The following is a 22,362-nucleotide window of genomic DNA, read 5'->3' on the forward strand; positions in this document are numbered from 1 at the left end:
GTTAAGTACTTAATTCGTTCTGGAAGTCTGTTCTTAACCTGAAGCTGTTCTTAACCTGAAGCACCACTTTAGCTTATGGGGCCTCCTGCTGCTGCAGCTGCGCCGTTGGAGCACGATTTCTGTTCTTATCCTGAAGCAAAGTTCTTAACCTGAAGCACTATTTCTGGGTTAGCAGAGTCTGTAACCTGAAGCGTATGTAACCTAAGGTACCACTGTACTCTCCTGAGCTCAGAGGGACATGATCAGTTGCTTTTAGCTTCTGTAGTCTTTGGTCGTATAGACACTCTCAGTAAGAGTTAATAAACAGTAGTGGTATTCAGCTGATGCTATAAAGCCTGCCAAACTGCTGTTGAGCCTGCGGCATCTCTGTGACACAGAAATTAGAAACAATTCAGAGGGAAAAATCTATGGCTATAAGGATGACAACAGTTTTGGAAGGCAAATTGTATGAGGAAGGGCTGAAGGCAACTGATAAATTTATAGCCTAGTGACAGGAATGTTAGGGAGAGAGGGGGCATGTTATTCAAAAGTATGTTGGAAGAGACTGGGAGTTCCTCAAAAGATTCAGGGAAGATTGGATAATACGCAAGGGGGAATTTGCTCCAGGAAATATTTAAGTAAAACACTGGCGGAGCTATAAAAGCAGCTGAGCAATGGAACATGGGCTGCTTAGGAAGGCTGTAGAATTTTACCCCATGGAAGTTTTTAGGGAATAGCTAGGTGGGTACCTCTCAGAGCCAGTGTTGCTAAGCCAGAGCTAGGCAGTATTTCTTCTAGCCCTATTTATGTGGCTTTGTGGAACCGACAGTTACAGGTGCCACGTAATACTTGTTACACAGTTGTACAAATATTATCTCTTAGCGTGGCAGCACCTACAACTATGGAACTCCTTGCCTGTTGACACCAGTCAGGTACCTCTGCTGTTCAAGCATGTGCTTGAAACATTTTTGTTTAGGCAAGCCCATCCAGAACCATAGGTGCTGACATGTTTTAATTTCTTTTACTGTTATTTAAATTATCCTTAATGTTTTTAATTGATTTTAACCATTTTTATTGATAATTTTACTATTCCTTATAAAGCACTTACTACACTACAATTTACTACAACTTACTACAGGTGGTGCTGTGGGTTAAACCACAGAGCCTAGGACTTGCCAATCAGAAGGTTGGCGGTTCGAATCCCTGCGACGGGGTGAGCTCCCATTGCTTGGTCCCTGCTCCTGCCAACCTAGCAGTTCAAACGCACGTCCAAGTGCAAGTAGATAAATAGGTACCGCTCTGGCGGGAAGGTAAACGGCGTTTCCGTGCACTGCTCTGGTTCGCCAGAAGCGGCTTAGTCATGCTGGCCACATGACCCGGAAGCTTTACGCGAGATGAGCTCCACAACCCCAGAATCAGTCACAACTGGACCTAATGGTCAAGGGTCCCTTTACCTTTACCTTTACACTACAATTAAACAGTATATAAATTTTGTCAATTAATTAAAATAAGAAAGAGCAACTATTCTTCCTTCCTGTTTCTGGGCACTAGCTCACATACTCCAGATGTTATCTATTTCTGAATGCTAAGAAGCAGATTTGGGAAGGAAACATTGGTCTTAAGCTGTATGAGGCATCTCCCCTGCTTCTGCGCACACACTTCTAACTTCCTCCTTTTCTTCTCTGCATCCGCAACCAAAGCAAGTAGTGTCTGCAGCCCGACTTGAGCTGAGAGTAGAAAGCCTGTTTTGGATTGAACTGACCTCTGCGTAAATGGGACTGTAATGAAATGCTTTGGTCAAAGATCTCCAGCAGCAGATTGCAGTGTTTAATTGATTTGGGGTTATATAAATAATTTTGCAGTCTTCAGCTGAAAAGAACAAACTACAACGATTTATCTGTACAGTGATTATCATGATTTAATTAGGCTCATTATAGTGGCTGAGTTTCCATTTCACATAAAACTATAGTCAAAAACTGTGGTTTAATGGAAAGAAGCAGCGTGCTTACCATTCTTGGTTTGCTTGGTGGGGCGGAAGTCATGACCCATAGAGGCTAGTAGTGTGGGGTGCCAGGGCACCAAGTTCTGGAGAGCGTCAGGGAAGAGGTGGAGGCTGGATGTGGCGCTTCCCGGCATCAGCTTGCCGCCCTCGCCTGCCTCCACCATGCCGTGCTGAAGCAGCCCCGCACCCGGAGCCTCCGTCTGCTGTGGCCACTGTGGCACGAAGCGGCCAGCTGAGCCAGGTGGCGCCACGTCCAGCCTCCACCTCTTCCCCTCTGGAGGAGTCTCCCCCCAGCTGCTGCCCGCCTCCTTCAGCCCTGCTGGCAGCGCTGTCCTCCCTAAAATACTCTGGGAAATGGTGAGGGGGCGCTGGAGGGAGCTTTGCACCACAGCGTGGGATATTCTTAAGAGAGTCCAGAGTCATGAGCCCAGGTTTGGATGATTAGCCAGATTCTGGCTTATTTCTCTATACTGCAGCAGCAGCAGCAGCAGCAGCTGAGAAGGAGTTTTGCAGGAACTTTAAAGCAAACAATTTTTAACATGAATTATAGTTTACTATATGAATTATAGTTTACTATAATTCACAGCGGGACGCAGGTGGCACTGTGGGTTAAACCACAGAGCTTAGGACTTGCCAATCAGAAGGTCGGCGGTTCGAATCCCCGCAACGGGGTGAGCTCCTGTTGCTCGGTCCCTGCTCCTGCCAACCTAGCAGTTCGAAAGCACATCAAAGTGCAAGTAGATAAATATGTACCGCTACGGTGGGAATGTAAATGGTATTTCCGTGCTCTGCTCTTGTTTGCCAGAAGCGGCCTAGTCATGCTGGTCACATGACCGGAAGCTGTACGCCGGCTCCCTCGGTGAATAAAGCGAGATGAACACAGCAACCCCAGAGTCATCCGCCATGGGACCTAATGGTCAGGGGTCCCTTTACCTTTACCTTTATGAATTAATGTAACATGCAAACTCTCTAATTATTTTTAGACTTGGCACCCAATAAAGTTTCCCTGGCATGGCTTTTACTCACACCTAACTTCTAAAAGATTTCCATATTTTTTTCAGCCAGCTTATACTTGTAATTGTTTATTTTATGTATTTGGCCTGTTTATAGGCTATTCCGTAACAAAAATGTATTTGGGCCGCTAAAAAAAATAAACTGTAAAAAACAAATAAGACAAAATGCAACATTAAAGCAATATCCGTTAAGGTCAGCAGGAGCACTCAGTGTGGTGGGGCACTGCCCTCCCAATTGCAGTGCTGCTGCCACTTAGCAGGGCAAGGGTTGGGCAAGTCAGTTGCAAGAAAATAGAGCTGCAAAAAAATAAAACTGCAAAAACAAAAATAGGGTTGAAAGCAGTGGTGGGGACCCTCAAGCCCACAGGCCTAATTGGGCTAGCCAGGCCTGCCTATTTGTTCTGCAAGGCCATTTTGGCAAAGCCACGCCAACTTGCTCTACATATGACATCATATATGAAATTAGGTGTAAGGTATGTAAACTGATGTACCTCCCTGCTGAAAGGGTTTTGCAGGCAGTTCTAACAGCTGATTGGTGGTGCCCGCAAAGCCCTGTTCCTTTGCAAGAGAAAATGATCACAGTGGCGCTTGAAAAAGCAGAGATTTGCTAGTGCCCCCAACCAGCGGATCAACAGTGCCTTCAGAGCCCTTTGCCTTTGTATGGGTCACCCGATGTCCTTGTGACCTCATGGCAACCACACCCACCTGACAGCATTCAAAGCTACAAGATAATTTAAAATTACTAAAACAACAATGAGGTATTTGCCTGGTGCTGAAAGTACCTTTGAGTAGGTATTAGGTGTCGACCTGTGTGGAGAGGCTATTCCACAGCTCTTGAAAGGTCTTACTCTGTAAATATGTGTCCTGTATCAAATACACTTATTAGGGTCATCTGAACCTATTTGCAACATTATGCAGTCCATCCTTTGTCTGACTATAGCACACAGTGGTCCAGATTAGCATATGTGGTTGATCAATGGTAGGGCTGTTATAGACATAGCACTGTATTTTAGATAGGTTTGTTACCCTGCCTGCAGTTGTCTCAAAATGCATTACCCAAATGTGTGAGTTATACATGTGACCATGAAGTATAATATTTGGGAACTGTAATCCAGAGCTCTCGCTGTACACAACGGGGGAATATTGCTTAGCACCTTTACTTGCTTTTAATTATTTTGGGGAATTAGCAGAAATCACTGAGTCCCAATTATGAGTTTAAAATTGAAAATGTTCCTGTTGTTTACAGAATTAAATGGTGATCAATGCATTAAATGGTTTTGGGGCTTCAAGTGCCAAACCCAATATTTACAAAAGAGTAAAATGTAGAGTTCAAATGTAGAGTGATTAACAGAGGCTGCCCAAACCCATGTTGCCTGGATCAATCCTTTATACTTGTTTATGTGGCAGAGACAGGAACAGGAGGAGGCAGGGAGTCCTATGATTAGTAGTACTGCTCCCTGCTCCTTATAGCGCAATCTGGCAAGTTAAACTGGAGGTCTAAATGCACCAAGGGGGGATGTCCAAATGGAAGGCAGAAGAAGGGTCATATTAAGGAAACTAAGAAAATGTGAGAAAAGGAAGGGATAAAATCCCAGTAACTACTAAATCCATAGTTTGAATGTTCACATGTTCAAGTGAATGCCTGAACATAGCAATAATTCCTGAGGGGAAGGGATGCTTGAAATAATAGGTGATGGGATCTGACAGAGGTTAGAGGAGGGGCAGGATTCTCTAACAAAAGGTGTTGCTAAGCAGCCAGAGGCATGGGACCTTTTTGGGTTTCCTGATTCAAGACAACTGAATGTCTTTAGGGAGCAACAGGTAAATGGGCAAGAACCAATAAGGACAACTTGGAACTTGAGTGCCGAGCACAAAACAGTAGCGGTAGACACTGTTTGGACAAGATGCAAATGGCTGTTGATTAAATGATCAGTGGAGCAGTGCCACTCAGAAGTAGGCTTTTGTTCTTGCCGAGGCTATGAGGTGTGTGCCTTCGTTAACTACAGTGGTACCTCAGGTTACATACACTTCAGGTTACAGACTCCGCTAACCCAGAAATAGTGCTTCAGATTAAGAACTTTGCTTCAGGATGAGAACAGAAATCGTGCTCCGGCGGCGTGGCGGCAGCAGGAGGCCCCATTAGCTAAAGTGGTGCTTCAGGTTAAGAACAGTTTCAGGTTAAGTACGGACCTCCAGAACAAATTAAGTACTTAACCTGAGGTACCACTGTATTGGCAAATAGTGAGGTGCAAATTAAGCATTATCATACATAAAAGAGTTCTCACATTTTTCAATTCCATGCATACAAATAATCTCCAGTCAGGTAGGTCAGCCCACTTAAACCAATGTCTGCTTTCTGTGTTGTGCTTGCAGTCCCATACACATTGCATTGTTACCTGTTGAGCAAAGCCACAAGTATCACTTAGTTCTGGGGCACACATGTCCCAGCTGTAACAAGCTCATCAGTAGTAGGTTAGACTAGCTGACTTCTGAATTCATTGCATACTGGTCCTGGTTCTATGAATTCTAATACCTTGCCACATTTCTTTAATTTTACACATACACCTTCCTGTTGAGCCACATCACCTGCACCACAGAAGATGCCCTAGTTTAAAATGAAAAGATCTTCATATGCAGCTTCATAAACCTCTTGCTTGGTTTGTGTGATTCTTGATTTAAAGATGAGTCTCATTTTATCTCTAGAGGATTCCGGACATCTCTGTTTGCACAGCACCATTTGCTTATTTCAGCCTTAATTGGTTGAAAAATGTACCCACAGAATGCGAACTAGCTAATCAGCCCAATTGTTGTTCTTTCTCAAGAAGCCACTTCCTTTTAGTTCCATCACCCTGACCCCACCCCCAGAAAGTCCTTTACATTTTGTTTTGTTTTGTTTTCTTGTAAAAACTTGTTTTTACATCACTCCTTGCCTTTTAATGCAAATGCATTTATTAACGCGCACACACACCCCAGAGCCTGTGGGAGGCTGAAATAATGAGGCTGTGTCATCCGTTCAAAGTAGCACGGAGCACTCCGTGGGTGAAAATGTTCACTGTCTGAAGCAAGGATCATAGCTTCCCCCCACTTTTTGTTTAGAATTCTAAAGTGTTGCAAAGTTAACAAAAAGAAAAGGGGGAACATATAGAAGAAAGGCAAGCAACTGGAAACCACAATCAGTGCAACTCCAACTTTAGAATTAAGGTTGTGTACACACCAGGGTGCTAATGCACACGCGAGTTGTGGAGATTTGAGTTTCCCCTGTGTGCTTGTTTCCCATCCACACTAATGGGTGGTTCTTTATCGGAAATATTTGTGCTGAATTTTGTTGTCGTCCCCCTACACACACACACACACACACACACACACACACACACACACAGTTACTACTTCCTTGTCCTCCAGAAGTTTCAGAAACCTAAAATCCATTGTGGGCATACACACAGTTCTCTGTTTACCTCTGTGCACAAACCCTTTAAGGGAAAAAAAGTTTTATCTGTGGAATGGTGCTATGAAATACATTCACCAAAGATAAGTTTCAACCATAATTCACAGTGGGGAAAACAACCCTTTTTATATATGAATTAAATACTTCTTTACCTGATTTGAGCAAACAGCAGTTTCAAAAAATAAAAATATATGTTTGTATGTCATACCCAGGCAGAGGGCCAGCAGCCCATCAGGGAGTGCCTCACTAGTGCAAAGAATGGCTGGGCAGGCAGAGTCATGGACATCTCCTGACTGTTCCCCCGAACACAGAAGACCACCATGCAGCTCACAGGAGATTGTAAACGTGGAAGCGCATAAACAGTACATTTCATACCCAAGGCAGGACGGAGAGAGCAATTTAGGGGAGACGAATCTTGAGACATTGTTTTTCTTTTTCCTTCTGCCATTCTCTTCCCACCTCCTGTTCTTGCAAATGCCGTTTTTCTTTTTTATACAGCAGTTCTGCACAAAACAGCTGGCTTAATGCACATGCATTTGGCCACAACTGGTGGCAATAGGCACACCGCATCTTTTCCTTTCGGTTCGTGGAGTCAAAACTGTTAGTTTGTGCTCAGATGATGAGCAAATGGAAGTATGGGGTATGACAATAGGCAATGCCCAACAAAAATTCCCATGCACACTTAAAAAACAAAAATAAAACAGACTACTCACACAGTGTGCTTCAGTGCATCAATGCTTAGATAGCATGCAATTTTGTCCCCCCCTCCTTGCTATGTTATCCATGGATTGGGAAAATCCAAATTAAATGGAGAAAAAGTACAGGCTACCACTTGAAGGGGACGCAGATGGCACTGTGGGTGAAACCACTCTGCTGCTTGAGCTTGCCGATTGAAAGGTTGGTGGTTCGAATCCCCATGATGGGGTGAGCTCCCATTGCTCGGTCCCAGCTCCTGCCAACCTAGCAGTTCGAAAGCACGTCAAAGTGCCAGTAGATAAATAGGTACTGCTCTGGCAGGAAGGTAAACGGTGTTTCCGTGCACTGCTCTGGTTTCTCCAGAAGCAGCTTAGTCATGCTGGCCACATGACCCAGAAAAACTGTCTGCGGACAAATACCAGTTCCCTTGGCCTTTAGAGCGCCACAACCCCAGAGTCGTTCACGACTGGACCTAATTGTCAGGGGTCTCTTTACCTTTACCACTTGAATGAGGACTATGTGAAAAACATGCATGTTTGGGATGCATTGAATCTATTGTAAACTGCCATGTGGACAGACCCATAGTCTGTCCACTGCAAAACTAGTGGTATGTATAACAATTCATTTCTTCAATAGAAACTGATGAAACAGAACTAACTGTCCAGCACCTATCAGACATCTGGCTAGAGATAAGATGTCGCTTCAAGGGCATTAATGAGATCTAGACAGTACTTTGAGATTTCTGAGGCAGGACCACAGGTTTTAAATAATAGTGATTATACCCACTCCCACGTCATGCAGTGGAACTGAGTGGATTGTTGTGCAGATATAGCTCTTTGGATTACTCAGAGGTAATAGTCAGTAAATGGTTTAGAGTAGCTTCCCTTGTCAACCCCATACTGTTTCATGCCAAGGCTAGCAGGGGCAAGTTTTCCTGAGATTCTTCTTTCTCACCTTGGTAGGTTTTCATGGTAGGTTCACATGGGCAGAGAGTAATACCTTACTGCCATAAGGGACGCGGGTGGCGCTGTGGTCTAAACCACTGAGCCTCTTGGGCTTGCCAATCTGAAGGCTGGCGGTTCGAATCCCTGCAACGGAATGAGTTCCCGTTGCTCTGTCCCAGCTCCTAAAAACCTAGCAGTTCGAAAGCATGCCAGAGCAAGTAGGTAAATAGGTACTGCTGTGTTGTGAAGGTAAACGGTATTTCCATGCGCTCTGGTGTTCCATTGCACCAGAAGCGGTTAAGTCATGATCGCCACATGACTTGGAAAGCTGTCTGTGGACAAACGCCAACTCCCTTGACCTGAAAGCAAGATTAGCACCGCAACCCCGTAGTTGCCTTTGAATGGACCTAACTGTCCAGGGGTCCTTTGCCTTTACCTTTGCCTTTCTGCTGCATTCTTTCCCCCGCACAACCAAAAACAAAAACCAGTTGGGATATTATAGTGAGCCTTGCCAATTGGTTCACTGTAGACGGGAATGTTGGTGCTTTCATAGAACAGAGGGGCCACCATTCTGAATTCATCACACACACATTTGCTAGGCACGCTACTGAAGAGTGACACCATCACGTAGATGTGATTGTCGTCCTTGTAGAACAGAAGGTGGAGATGACTGCGTGTTGGCTGGCAGCAAACAGTGCCTACAGAACAGCATTTAAGCTATTTATAGCAGACGTTTTCTTGGTCTCCACAGCTTTTGCTGAGGTCAGTGAAGTGATCTGTGAACAATTGCTGGGCTTTATTTTGAAGCCAAGGAACACAAGACTTGGTGAGCGAGGCTTCTCGGTGTACCACAGACCATGATAGCCCCCGCATTTGCATCCTGCTTCCTCCATATTCACTTTTCATAACATTCCCAGTATCACTTTAGATTCGGAACTTTGGGTGTAAGCAAGTGCCTCATGTTCAAAAGCTTATACCATTTAAATATAGTGTACTTAAGGGGGAAGGATTGGTGCTTTGCCTTTACCCTTTGATGTTTCTGGTGGGTTTGGGGCGGGGTTGCAAAGGGGAAGTGCTGAAGCATGATTCTCCCTTCAGGAGGACTGTACTATTCGGTACCGTGTTAGTAGGGCTATACCACGTGGTATTTCTGAACGTGAAACTCATTGAAGCACCTCCTGAAGTGGACTCTAGTCCACAAAAGCTTATGCCATAACTAGTCTTTACAGTGTCACAAGTCTCTGCTGTTTGTGCCACAACAGACTTAACATTGCTACCCCTTTGGAAATCATTAGAAAGAAACGCCTTTAACTGGGCAGGGGGGTGGAATAGAGTGGTTCTGTAACAGAAAAGTAAATGGGAAAGGAAGCAAACTGTTAACTTGCATGACTGCAAAACCATTTAACCTCAGTGCGGATGCGATGAGGAGCTAGCACACTTTGCCATTTCCTTTCACCCTTTACAAATGAAGGTTCAAAGCAAAGAGGTTGGTCTGCATCTTACACTGCCCTGTAAAGGTCATTTCTACTGGAGTTGACAGTGGTCCCAGAGCCAAATGGGAAGTCTCATCTTTAGCCAAAACTTTTTCTTTCTCTAGGCTGCTTTCAACCATTATTCAACAGTAGAGTAGAAACCACCTGGAAATCTGTTGTGAATAATAATAATAATAATAATAATAATAATAATAATAATAATGTGTTTGTAGCCTATTTATCAGTTTGAAATTCCCAAGGCATACACCAATAATCCTATAGATGTGTTGTATATGTGTCAATCAAATGCATGTATCATTTAGTTAGTTTAGATTAGTACATTGTTTCAAAAAGAAGTCCTGAAGCAATTTACAATACAAAGCAATAAAATGCAAAATATAAATATACAACAAAGGATCCATTAAAACAATACAAATGTACTGGAAATGTTCATCCAGAAAATCATCCAACAACATAAAATAACCAAGAATAATATAAGAATAAACATGAAAAAACAGTCCCAAGACTGTCCAAGTGCCCAGGAAAATAGAAACACCTTTGTCTGATGCCAGAATAATGACAGTCAGCACCAAGTGAGCTTCCCTGGAGAGAGCATTCCATAAGTGGGAAGAAGAGCTAAGGGGGGTTATTACAGAAAAGGCCTTTTCCCTCTTTGTCATCCTCAAAACATATATTGGAGGCTGCAATCCTAGGCATAGGATTTTGCTGTTAAAATAGAAAAAATCAAAATCCTCTAGTGATGTACAACAACATAAAATAGAATATTGAAATAATCAATAAAAAACACAGTTGAAAACTGGTATCAAACATATTTATTAAAAAATAAATAAAGCAACACAATTATAAAACTAAAACACAGGTAACTTCTATACATCTGAATAGGCTCGCCTAGACAAACATGTTTTAAGTAGGCACCTGAAGGAATACAGTGAAGATGCCTGCCTGATGTCAACAGGCAAGGAGTTCCAAATGGTACGTGCTGCAACACTGAAAGATCAATTTCTTACAAGTTCAGAATGAGTGTTAAACAACACCTGTAAAAGTGCCAGTCTAATGGGCACATATGGGATAAGGCAAGTGAACTGGTCCCAAGCTATTAAGGGCTTTATATACTAACACCTTGAACTTGGCCCAATAACAAATAGGCAGAGGTGTTACGTGCTGATAGGCTCTCACTCTTCCCCTCAGTTGCTACTGCCGTGCCCTCTGTATATTCTAGAAATGGGGCTCTGGATATACATGCAGGCATTCCCTTAATTGTGCACCTGGACCTTAAAAAAGTTGTTTTGTCTGTAGAATGGCACAGCAAAAACCTTCCACCAAAGCAAACATTTCAAGCATGTTTCACAGTGGCCAAAATTACCTCTCTTTTTTTTTTCCTTTTTAAAATTGAAGTGCAAGTTTTCTGATCCACCAGGTTGGAAATCCAACAGATTTTCTTTTCCAAAGTACGTGTCTCAGGAGTGCCAGGGCAAAGGCTGGTTGACCTAGTGGAGGCACAGGCACCTCTGATCTGCAGAACCTCCCTCCGAATACGGTAGAGAGCACTTCCTGCCATTTACCATCTAGGCCAAAGAGCAAGGTTGGACCTTCAGCTGTTTGCAACACCTTAAAGCGCTTATCTGCTGTTGGCCCTGCTGCTGCTGCACAGCTAAACACCAAGGCCGGAGAGTGCTTGCTAGGAACTGGATTATTAAGTAATTGTGAGTTTGGGGGCAAATTGCCATCAGTATGCTGATGACATTCGGTTTTGTTTCTCCATAATATCTGAATCAGGAGAATCTGTGTGGGCTCTGGACCAGTGCCTGGATGCAGTGATGGGATGGATGAGGGGAAATAAACTGAGCTTGAATCCAGGCAAGGTAGAGGCATTGTGGGTGAGTGGTTCCCATGTCTGAGAAATTTGTCAATTGCCTGTCTTGAATGGGGTGCACTCTCCTTGAAGGAGCAGTCATGCAGTTCGGGAGTATTTTGGGATTCAGCTTTGTCTCTGGAGGCCCAGGGAGCCTCAGAGGCTAGAAGCACCTTTTACCTGTTTTGACAAGGGAGACAATTTTGACATGGCTGTTCCTGGGCTGGGAGAGCTTGGCCACAGTAGTTCAGGCATTGGTGACTTCAAGGTTGGATGCGTGCAGTGCAATGTGGGGCATTCCTTTCACCTGATCTGGAAGCTGCAGGTAGTGCAGAATGCTGCGGCACAAGGGACAACAGATATAGTGCAAATAGTGGGCTCGAGCACCGCCCACAGTGTGGATGGGGAAACATTGAGACAAATTTAAACTTAAAGTGCTCAAGTGTCTGTGAAAGTGCACAAAAGTACGCATGCAAAAATGGGATCTGTATGATTCACATGCACATTAATTCCATCTACACAGTCTACCAGCAAAGTGCCAGTGTGAAAGCTAGTTAGCCTGCTCCTATTTATGGCCACCCCAGAGCTGGGACTGAATGCAAGAAGAGTGACGGTTCAGGTAGATTAGACCCTGGATCTATGACAGACATGGGGTGGTTTGCAAAGGGTGTTGGGCACCCAGCTTGCCATATTGGTCTTTGAAAGAGCAAGCAAAGAGTCAAGGCACTCAGCTGCAATTAAGATGATCCCCCCCACACACACACATCTGAGTAGGCTGCTAAAGTTGTTGTTGCTGGCATCTGTCTGTTTCGGGAGACAATGGCGTGCGCCTCTGTGGGTGAAGTCAAACCGCTGTGTTAGCAGCACTGAAGTAACCTCCCCAAGGTACAAGCCTGAGCAGTGTGTAGAGGGCAGGGACTATGCTGCCCAGGCAATGAGACCCCCCTCTTGGCTTCAGTGATGTAGTCCAAAGGAAAGCAGAGCAATACATTTGGCACCAGCTGGGCTGCAGGAGTTAGTGGAAGGAGGCATACAACTGTCTTAGGGACTCCACTCCAGATTTGTGTAGGGCTTAGTCCTTAATCTTTTCTCCTCCCAAAGATATCCCACAAGGCAGTGGAGATTTAGGACCAGAGTATTCCAATTCCTAGATGGGTTATCTTTCCAGGTTGATGAGACCCATCTGCCCCTCACTTCCCTCTGCAGCATGTGCAGAAGCCGCCTTCTTGATCATTGGACCCACTATTGATCTGTTCGCTTAATCCTCTGGGGAAGCCCCTAACTCACTGAGGTCTAGCCAGCCAATCAAAGCCTTTCCCAGGGTGTAGCCACTGTCTGATGCTGACAGCTTCCAGGGTGTATGTGAAAGTGTGTAGTTGCATCCATTTAAATACCTGGGTAGTGTTAAATGAGATTATTCTGAGTCCCAACCCATATTATATCCATTTGTTGCAGTAATTTAGACCCTTTGGCTATGAATCCACAATGGCAGAGTCCTGGGAGCAGTCACTAATCTAAGCTGCTACAACTATGGAATGCTGAGTGAAAGCTGAAGGTCATCTTGTCCAGCCACATTTTATGAATCTCAATACTCCCAACCATTAGTATCATTCAGACCACAGTATGTGAAAAGCAAAGATAATAGACCAGAGTGCATCATGCCAGCTGTGTTTGTATGATCAAGTGAACTTGCATAAAACGAAATGTTCTTCTTTTCAGAGGAGGGGGAACAGATTTCATCTCCCCATGAAAATTACTCTTATGCATTCTCGGCTAAGCCCTTCTGAAAAATCATGGCAATATTATCGCAGCAAAACTAATTCTTATACTCAATTTCATTTCCATTTATTCACCTGACTTCCTGGCTGTAACAAGCTGACTGCAACCAATCCATCCAGAAATTTCAGGGTACGTTCTGGGATAGAAACAGCTTGAGGAGAGTTGGGTCCAAAAGGCCCAACCATGTCTACTCAGAGGTGCCCTACTGAATTCAGTGGGGATTACTCCCAGGGTGGCGGGGTTATGATTGCAGCCATAGTAGAGAGCAGGAAAGTGTCCAACTTTTAGCATACAGGCTCAGCTGAAGGATTTCAGTTCTTCAGAACTTCTGCTTTCCAACATTTTGGCTGTCATGGATTATTTCTCTCAATATTGGAGCTTCCACATAATCTTCCTGTTTACAGACTGGGCAAATCAAATGAGGCACAGATAGGCTTAGTCTTTCCTCAAGGTCAGACTGTAAGCCAGCAGCAAGATTTGAGCCAGAATGCAGCAAGCTTCAGGTGGCTTTGTATTTTAATATTGAAGCCAGGCACCTTGTCTGATTACTATCAAAGGGACTATATTATGATCTATTTATTAGACATCCTTCAATCTCTGAGGGAAAAGAGGAAAGAACAGATAATGATGCTCCTACCTGGATATATTTGGTTTCAGCCTGCTGTTTGGCCTGTCACAATTCCTGCTATTTCTTGCTCTCTCTCACTCCACAAACATCGTGCTTATCTGATCTCCCCCCATACATGCAGCTCAACAGCTTCAAATCTAATTACACAGATTCCCTGCCCAGAGCTTTTTGCCCAGCACCTTTTCCAGTCTTATGAGTGCAATGACCCATTCTGAATTCAGAGATGTGAAAGGTTTCACAAGGCGTGATGAGTAGCGGTGCATGCATGTCAGAGAGCGGGTACATCACACTTTGTTGGGAGAGGCACAGCACTTGAACTGGGGTCGTGGCACTGTTTCTTGTTTGCACCACCCTCAACAGCCTGGGGCCACATAGGGCAGCTGCTTTCAAACAACGGCCAAAAAAAAAAAAAAAAAAAAAAAGACAAAGAAGGAGCTTGTTCCTGCTCAGATCTGAAAATCCCCCAGGCCCTCTGCAGAAATGAGCACAAAGCTGACACAAGTTTATAAGGGTCATGCTTCAAAGTGACTACCTGTGCCCTGCTGGTGGGGTTTCACACTGCCATGACATCACTCAGTGCAGTCGCAGATTAAATTCGTCCCAAGGATTTAAGCATGTTTCTCCATCCTGTACCACAGGGTGAATGGGGAAACACGGAATTCTCCCAGGAAATCCCTGAACTGAAAGTTGTAACAGTCACTGTCAATTTGCTGTATACCATATTTATTCGAATCTAATGCTTCCCTTTTTTGGCCAAATTACATTGCAAAAATTAAGGTGTGCATTAGATTCGATGGTACATTTACATTCGCCAGCAAATACTTTTTTTGGTTTCCAGGTTCTGAAAATTGAGGCGTGCATTAGATTCGATGGCGCATTAGACTTGAGCAAATACAGTATATTGATTCCCTTAGGGATCCCTCTTGTTCAATACTGATCCACTTTCAAATCAGGCATTAAATAAATGCTCCAGCCACTCTAGCTTGCTGCTTACATTACAGAATTGAAGCTCCAGTCGATATACATCTAGCGGCAAATTTTAAAAAGAAAAACAGCCCTGCCATTGTTTTGCATTGTCTTCAACAGCTACTGTTGCCCACTATCAATCACCTGCAATCATTCAATGTTTCTAATCCCATACTACCTCATTTTTGCACAATTCCAACAGCTTCCACATTCAGCAGAAGCTCAGATAGTCTCCTGCTGCAAAGCTATGCTGCTGTTAGTTGCTGAGAACCCCACCACACCTAATGGCTGTACCAACAATCTAGCAGCAAGCTAACATTCTGTGCAACACAGCAGCAAATAGTTCAGCTATTTGTGTGATGCTGCTTTTTCAAACTAACGACAATGACACTTACTGCAGCCATCTTTGGTTTCAAAGAATGATAATCATGAACAAATAGTAGCAATGAGATCACTAACCTCCATTCCTTGTTCCTAACCTGTACCATCTTTAAGTACCATCCAGCAATGAGTCACAATCGGTGTTAATTATGTGCATATCACAAAGTCACCAGGCAGTCTTGCCTTCTACACCAAACTTTAGGCACTCCTCATCTTCAGAAGTGTCATCTTAGCTCACCCTCATGCCTCTCATAGCAGCAGCAGCTTCTTAAGATCAGTACCTGGGTGTAGTACATGGAATCACTACTTAATACAGAGGTGAGGTGACGTTAGATGAAATATCCACATCACTGTCTTTCCATGTTAGACACCCACAGTTTCAGGAGAAGACTAACTTCATAATGTTGGTCTGTTTTGAAGTTCATATTCATGTGGTTTATGGATAAATCGATGTCTCTGTAGGCAGATGAAGTTGCTGTTCTATGCAAAAAAAGAGGCCATAATGGCAACCTTGCTTTGTCTCCAGGATATTTGCACATTTAGACACTCCAAGGGCACAGTCTTGTGCAGCCCTTCCTACACAGTATCATGGTGATTCATCTGCTTCCAGTGCTCTCTCTCGCCTCTGAATTGTACCCAGAAAGCCTGAGGATTTAATGCTTTGTACAGCAGATAGATATTAAAAATCTCTTTTCATTGTAGTGCTACGATGCTGTTTTCTCTCCAGTTTCATTTCTTATGCTCTGTTCTTCTTTTTCTCTTTTCTGTCTGTCTGTTGTTTTTCAACCTGCCTACTGCTCACTGAACCTGGGGCCTCATCGCTCCCCTGGCTGGATCCCCTCTGGACAGGGAAGGCCGCATGGTGGTGTTGTCCCTTGTTTTGGGGCTTTCAGAACAGGACGACTTTGCCAATATACCTGATCTTCAAACCACTGGAAACCAACAGAACCAGAACTCTCAGGGGGACAAGAGGTATGAGTAGGAGACAGGGGCTTTCGGCAAGAGGAAAGAAAGCCTCACGAGGGGCTGTCCTTCGTGAGAGTTGGAAGGCTGGTGCAGGAAATCAAAGAAGCTCCAGCGTTGGGCCTGGTGCAACATCTAAGCCAGTCTAGCAATATTCTTCCCTCCTGCTTGGAACCTCATTTCCTCCCTGATGGTCAGCTCCCTTTGGGAAAAAATGGCAATTCCTTTCACAAGCGCGTACTCTGGTGGGAATGTATCCTCATATAAACCCTCCCCATTTTACATCTCTTCAGCTCCATCCAGTTCCTTCTCTCTTCCCTGTCCAGTCCAATAGTAAGTGTGTGAGGAGTGTGCAGGGTTGGGCCAATACATTTTGCTCTCTGAGGCAAAGAGTATCCACCCCACCGAGCTAAAGTGTATAATACCCAAAGCTGAGTGGCACCCAAAGCAGATGATTCCACAAGCGCCTCTCTGCCTTCCTGGCAGTAAAAAGACAATAATAATAAATTAAGGGTGGTGGTCAAGTGGACCCATTGCAATTAATGGACCTAGCTTAGTCGTGTTAATTAATTTCATGATTACAAACAAAAACCATGTGTAGAATATATCACTGCTGCTGTCAGGTACATAAGACATTTGCCCTGGACTCCATGGCTACCAATATTGTGACTGGCCCCTTTTGGCAGGTCTGGAATTTAGCATTAGGAAGGCTAATACATTGGGGACCCTGATCATAATACGGCCTATCTCAAACTACCTGGGTGCAGCACATTCTTCTCCTGAAGATGCAGTAGGCACACTGACACTCCTAATTCAGAGCTACCCTCAGGACCTGCAGGTTGCTCCCTATGAAGCAAGAATAGTCTCTCCTTCCTTGTTTTCCCCTTCCCATACACTCCCTCACTTGACTAATGGGATCTAACAGGGTCATATTGTGTGACTTACAAAATAGGTTCTCGGAGAGGAAGTGCCTAGCTAGAAGCAGAGGCCTCAAACACTTCCACATGTACATTAAATTCCATCTTTTAAGGAGAGGAGGTGCGAAGGAGCAGATTTCACATGATCAGTGCATTAATTAACTGGCACCGTTCTCGCCTGCTGACTATTTTTACCTTGCTGAGGCTATATTTCACTACATATTTTAGCACTTTCCATTTGATCATCCAATTGCATAGTTTTTCAACCTGCAATTTTAAGTAGTAGCAGGTGAATAAAGAGTCCTATTAGGCCACTACGTAATCAGGCCGCCCCAGTCCCAGCTTGATGAGAACATTATCTCTTGTAACCAGCTTCAGTAATAAGAAACCTACATGTGTTTATTGCATCCATCACACAATGATTCCCATAATTTCAAGACAAGAAGGAGTTGGGCACATGGCCACTGTATGTGTAAGAGATGTTTTGCAGGGATTGGCTCTGAAGAGCCTTTTCCATTTCACATTGTTAGTCTGGAGGGAATCCCACGGAGAAAGAGCTGTGCTTTTGTAAGCTTCTTTCATGGTTAATATGAGGAAATGAAGGCTCTCCAGTTTGCCCAAAGCAGGGGGTATAGATTCTTCTCACTTCTTTTGAAAGCTTGGCCCTCACTGTATATCATTTTCTGGGCCACCGATGGAAGGCTCTTTTCAAACCTAATTAACTTAATTTGGGGCGGGGATATAAGGGGCACTGCAGTCCAAAGGATGTAGAGGCAGCTGCAAGCCACCCTTCCACACAAAAAACACTCCCTGTGCAACCGTTGAAATTAGGAGACTCTTCCATTGGCACCAAAGGAGTGGCAGGAGGTTGTGATGGGCCAGATGGAGAGGCTCCCAGTTCACATCTGACCCCTGGACTACTAGCTCCCCACTCCTGCTTTAGTACAGGCATGCAACAATTGTCTTCCTAGACTTCCAAGCTTCTATTAACTTCTATACAGTTACACTGTGGGAGCAGAAAACTCAGAGCTCGTACTGAAATTATTATTATCGTAATCTTGCACTTACGGCTGTCATATACCCTCCAACATTCCCCTGATGAAAATAGGGACCACACGTCTTTTGGTGTCACACAAGTCAGGTGGCTCATGTGAGAGTGCAGCACCAAAAGACACTTTTGGGTGTTGTGTTCTGACTTGTGTGAGAGCACGGCACCACTGCAAATGCCAGCACCAGCTCATCCTTGGGACATTCTGGAATCAAATCAGAAGCCAGGATGGCTTTTGTAATTCTAGGAATGTTACCGGAAAATAGGGACGATTGGAGGGTATGTTGTCAGTTTAATCTGGAATGTGTCCTTGTGTCGTGTCTCAACAAATAACTTAATGGAGAAATTTTGGTGCCACAGGCCCAGTCAGACAAGGAAACCTAAACCTAATCCCAAATGTTGTGCAGATCTCATGCAGGATAGCAGAATCAGTGGAGATGTAAGGAGATATGAACTGTTCATTTGTCTGTGCCTCAGGAACTCAGCATCTCTCAGAGCTTCCTGTCTTCAGTTCCTGTATCTGATATTTAGAAAAAACACAACTTTCTGAATCAGAAGAAGTCATGGTTACCACCTGCCTTTCTTGTTTTCCTGTGAAGCCCTTGATACTTTACTGAGATTCAGGAAAACAACTTCCCACGTATTAGTTTGGTCCCCCATCTCCTTGGTAATGCATTCAGCTCTGATCGCAAGCTGCTCCACTGGTCACACCATTCCTTTCCAAACCACTGCTCCCCCTCTCTCTGGAGGCTGACAGTGTGGGAAAGAGTGATGTGATCAGCATACCCATCTATGATCAGAGCCTAATGCATTACTAAAGCCTCCTGCGATGGAGCAGTGGGGATCTTGGCAGCTACCACCAGACTCAGTAATGTCTGAATTGGACATCTGTCTCAAGCTCTGCCTTTCAACCTGTTCCCCTCCCTGCCTTCCTTGTGGAATATTGTCTCTGCTTCTTCCCTCTCCACCTGTGGTCAACTTCTCCCTTGCTTCCTCTGCACACTCGCCATACTGCTTCTTTGTTTCCCTACACCTCTCTTCCACATTCTCTTGCCTCTTTTTATTTGCCCGCCTGCCCCCCACCCACCTTTTCTGCCTGCCTGGCCTATGGAATGTTGATGATTGTACAATGATTGCAGAGGGGCTTGTGATGCAGTCTTTGGGGGCTTGCTGTGAGGGAGGGAGGGGTTGTTCTGGTTGCATTGAAATCCCTTTTACCTCAGTCTCTCCTCTCCTCAGCAGTGATCACACGATGTTCTGCCATCCCATACCCCAATGTAATATATCCTCACCCTCATCCTCCTTGCACTTTCTCCTCTTCCTTCTTCTAGCCTTGCTGCTCTTGTTGCTGCCTGAACTTTCCCCCTTGTCAACCTCGGCAGCTCCAGTCCAGTGCCTTGTTCTCTGTGTGTGGTGGCTGTTCCTCCTCTACGAATCTTTGTGGTGTGTGTGTGTGTGTGTGTGTGGATGTGTGTGTGTGCATATGGTTGTGTGTTTCTCTCCTGCTACACTTTTCTCCACCCTCTTTCCGTTCCAGCAGGAGGCATCCTGCAGATCCTGGGATGAAAGGCACCCTCTCTTCTTTCTTTTCTTTTCTTTTCTTTTCTTTCTTTCTTTCTTTCTTTCTTTCTTTCTTTCTTTCTTTCTTTCTTTCTCTCTCTTCCCTCTCTCTCTCTCTCTCTCTCTCTCTCTCTCTTTATTCTGTGACTTCTGCAGCACTCACCAACTCCCAGACAGCCTTGCAGCTGATCCAGTACTCTGGGGTTGCAAAAATAACTCTGGATTTGTCATACCTTCTGACAGTCAATCACACACATACACACACACACACACATTTGCTCTCACTTTATTTTTAACTTTTTTTCTTTTTTTGGTCTCCAGCTATTCTGGTCTCCTTTATCTGTGCCTGCATGTGCTAGTCTGTATGTCAGTATACACCCAGCATCTTTGTATATGTCAGTCTGCCTCAGGGTGTAATCTTTATATCTAGAATTTCCCACCCGAGAGTCTGTCCCTCTGCATGAGCCTGATGCTTGTTGATCTATTTATGTGTATCTGTATTGCTGTATTTATTGATGGGTATCAGTGTGTTTGGATCTTGTGTATGATGTGTCTGCATGTCAGCGTGCCTGGAGATGCGCATGTAATGAGCCATTACATAAGTCCATTGGCATACGCTCGTCTCTCTCTTTGTGGTTATTATATCATCTTTGTGATATGTCAAGAGGCTATCTGTATATAATCAATGTCTTTGGGTTTTCCATCTTGGTCAGCATCTCCTTGATATTATTTGTCTGCCTCTGAACAATGCGTGTCTGCATTTTTCTTAGGCTTTCCTCCTCCCCCTGCCCCCACATCCTATAGAAAACTTGTGTGAATGAGGTCCAGCTGATCAAACTTAATCCAGAAACTGTCCATTATTGGCAGGTGTCATTCTTATCATGAAGGGCTCCTCTCTGCCTCTTTGGAAACCTTGATTTTTTCAGAGTTCATTTCTGAATGCATGCTGAGAGCCCTCCACATGTGCAGTTAAGCTCAGTGATAGAGCCCTTGCTTTGCATACGAAAGCTTCCAGGCTCAATCCCTGGCAGCTAGCTCCAGTTCAAAGAATCAGGGGGCAGGTGATGAGAAGAAGTCTTCTGCCTGAGGCCCTAGAGAGCCACTGCTAGTCAGATCAAGCAGTGCTGGGAGAGATGGATGAGTAGTCTGATGTGGTATAAGTCAGCTTTCTATGTCTTTTCAGTCTTCAACATGAATGTGCATAGACTGAGAGAGGAGTCTGTCACCACAGTGTTGTGCGCGTGCGCGCACACACACACATGCACGCACGCACGCACGCACGCACAGAGAAGGCTAGAACGACAAGCTTATGGGCAATTCTTTTTTCTTAAGGCCTTTTCATTAGTTACATTGCTGCATGGGGTGGGGAGTGGGACTGTGTGCTGATTTCCTATCCTTTCCTCAACAATAGCTTGACCTATCACTACCCCTGGGCTTTATGACGGAGTGAGAATTTGAGTCTGGCTCTCCCACGTTCAACCCCAACATTCTCACGGCTACGGTGTGAACAAACTTGCAACCTACAGGCAGTGGTGGAGGAAGGGGGTGCGGGGGATGTGGGCCACCCCAGGTGTCATCACTGAGGGTGTGTGTGACAAAATGAGTTTGGTTTTTTTTAATTGGGCTTATGAAATTTTTTAGGAGTGACGTGGTGGCTTAGGTGCCTGCAGGTCCTGCACTGCCTGAAATGGCAGTGTGGGACTTGCATCTGCCTACTGCCTCTTCCTCAGCCACCCTACAACTGAGGGGGAGGCGTCAGAGAGGCTCACCACACCCCCATGGGCAGCTCGCGACGACCCCACGGGCAGGGATAGCCCCGCCCCCAGCTGCAGGACACACACCCCCACCAGGCACCCAAGCAGCTGGTTACGCCGTTGCCTACAGGAGCTCAGTTCACACTAGGATGCACATGAACCGCCTCCAACTATGACGATCATCACTCTGTCATGGAATTCGCACAGAGCTACATTGGAAGAGCAGGTTTCTGAGCCCAAGTACTTGCACCACAGCCCACCAGCTGTTCAAGCTAGTAACAAACACACCGCCCAACCACTCATCATGCTCAATTGCATATTCTAAGCAAAGTACATTCTGTTGGTGTTTCTGGGCTCAGCATCTTCTTCACTTAGACAATTTTGGCTAGATCCAGAAAGGGGCAAATTTCCAGCTTCCCATGCCTGCACCCTCAGTACATGTAACATGGAGTTGTTCCTTGTTTATCTGCATTTTCCTTGTACCCATCCAGGCAGGTGGTGTACACACTCTCTTCAGTATCTTTATATATCAGTGTGTGGGCCTTTCTATGCCTGCGTTGTGTGTCCAGCAGTCTGTAATTGTGGCCAGCTGTCTCCTTGTGCATCCATTGCAATATCCTTTCCTTAGGCAAGGAGCAAGTTTATGTCTCTCCTCCTATATGTGCCCTTTCCAGCCTTCTGCTTAATGCCAGCTCCTCTCTCTTCCTCCTGGCTCATGTCTTTCTCTTGGCTTCCTGTAGAGCTCCACCTCCTTATCCTAGGTGTAGCAATTTGCCTGGCCTGGATAATTTGAGCTCCCACATTCTTGTGAGTGCTGCAAACACCGACATAGGGAGATCATTGATCTGTTTGTGACTGTGTTGCAAGTGTCAGTTGACATGATGAGACCACTGAAGCAGCCCATATCATGCTTGGATCTTCTGGAGAGCTTGCAATAGCCTT

The 22,362-nt window shown here is 44.8% G+C and overlaps 1 protein-coding gene across 5 annotated transcripts in view; it reads left to right on the forward strand.

Annotated features, from left to right (window-relative positions):
- SYT7 (synaptotagmin 7) overlaps positions 1 to 22,362 on the forward strand; it is a 218,510-nt gene that overhangs the window by 162,258 nt on the left and 33,890 nt on the right. For 3 of the 5 annotated variants that reach the window (XM_083699292.1, XM_083699293.1, XM_083699294.1), the window contains one exon: positions 16,028 to 16,150. The exons of the other annotated variants lie outside the window; for them this stretch is intronic. In XM_083699292.1, the coding sequence (XP_083555418.1) occupies positions 16,028 to 16,150 (123 nt within the window). The remainder of the gene's footprint in view (positions 1 to 16,027; positions 16,151 to 22,362) is intronic. 5 annotated transcript variants of the gene reach the window in all.

The sequence above is a fragment of the Podarcis gaigeae genome (assembly GCF_964106915.1).
Source record: "Podarcis gaigeae genome assembly, chromosome: 1".
Lineage (NCBI taxonomy): Eukaryota > Metazoa > Chordata > Lepidosauria > Squamata > Lacertidae > Podarcis > Podarcis gaigeae.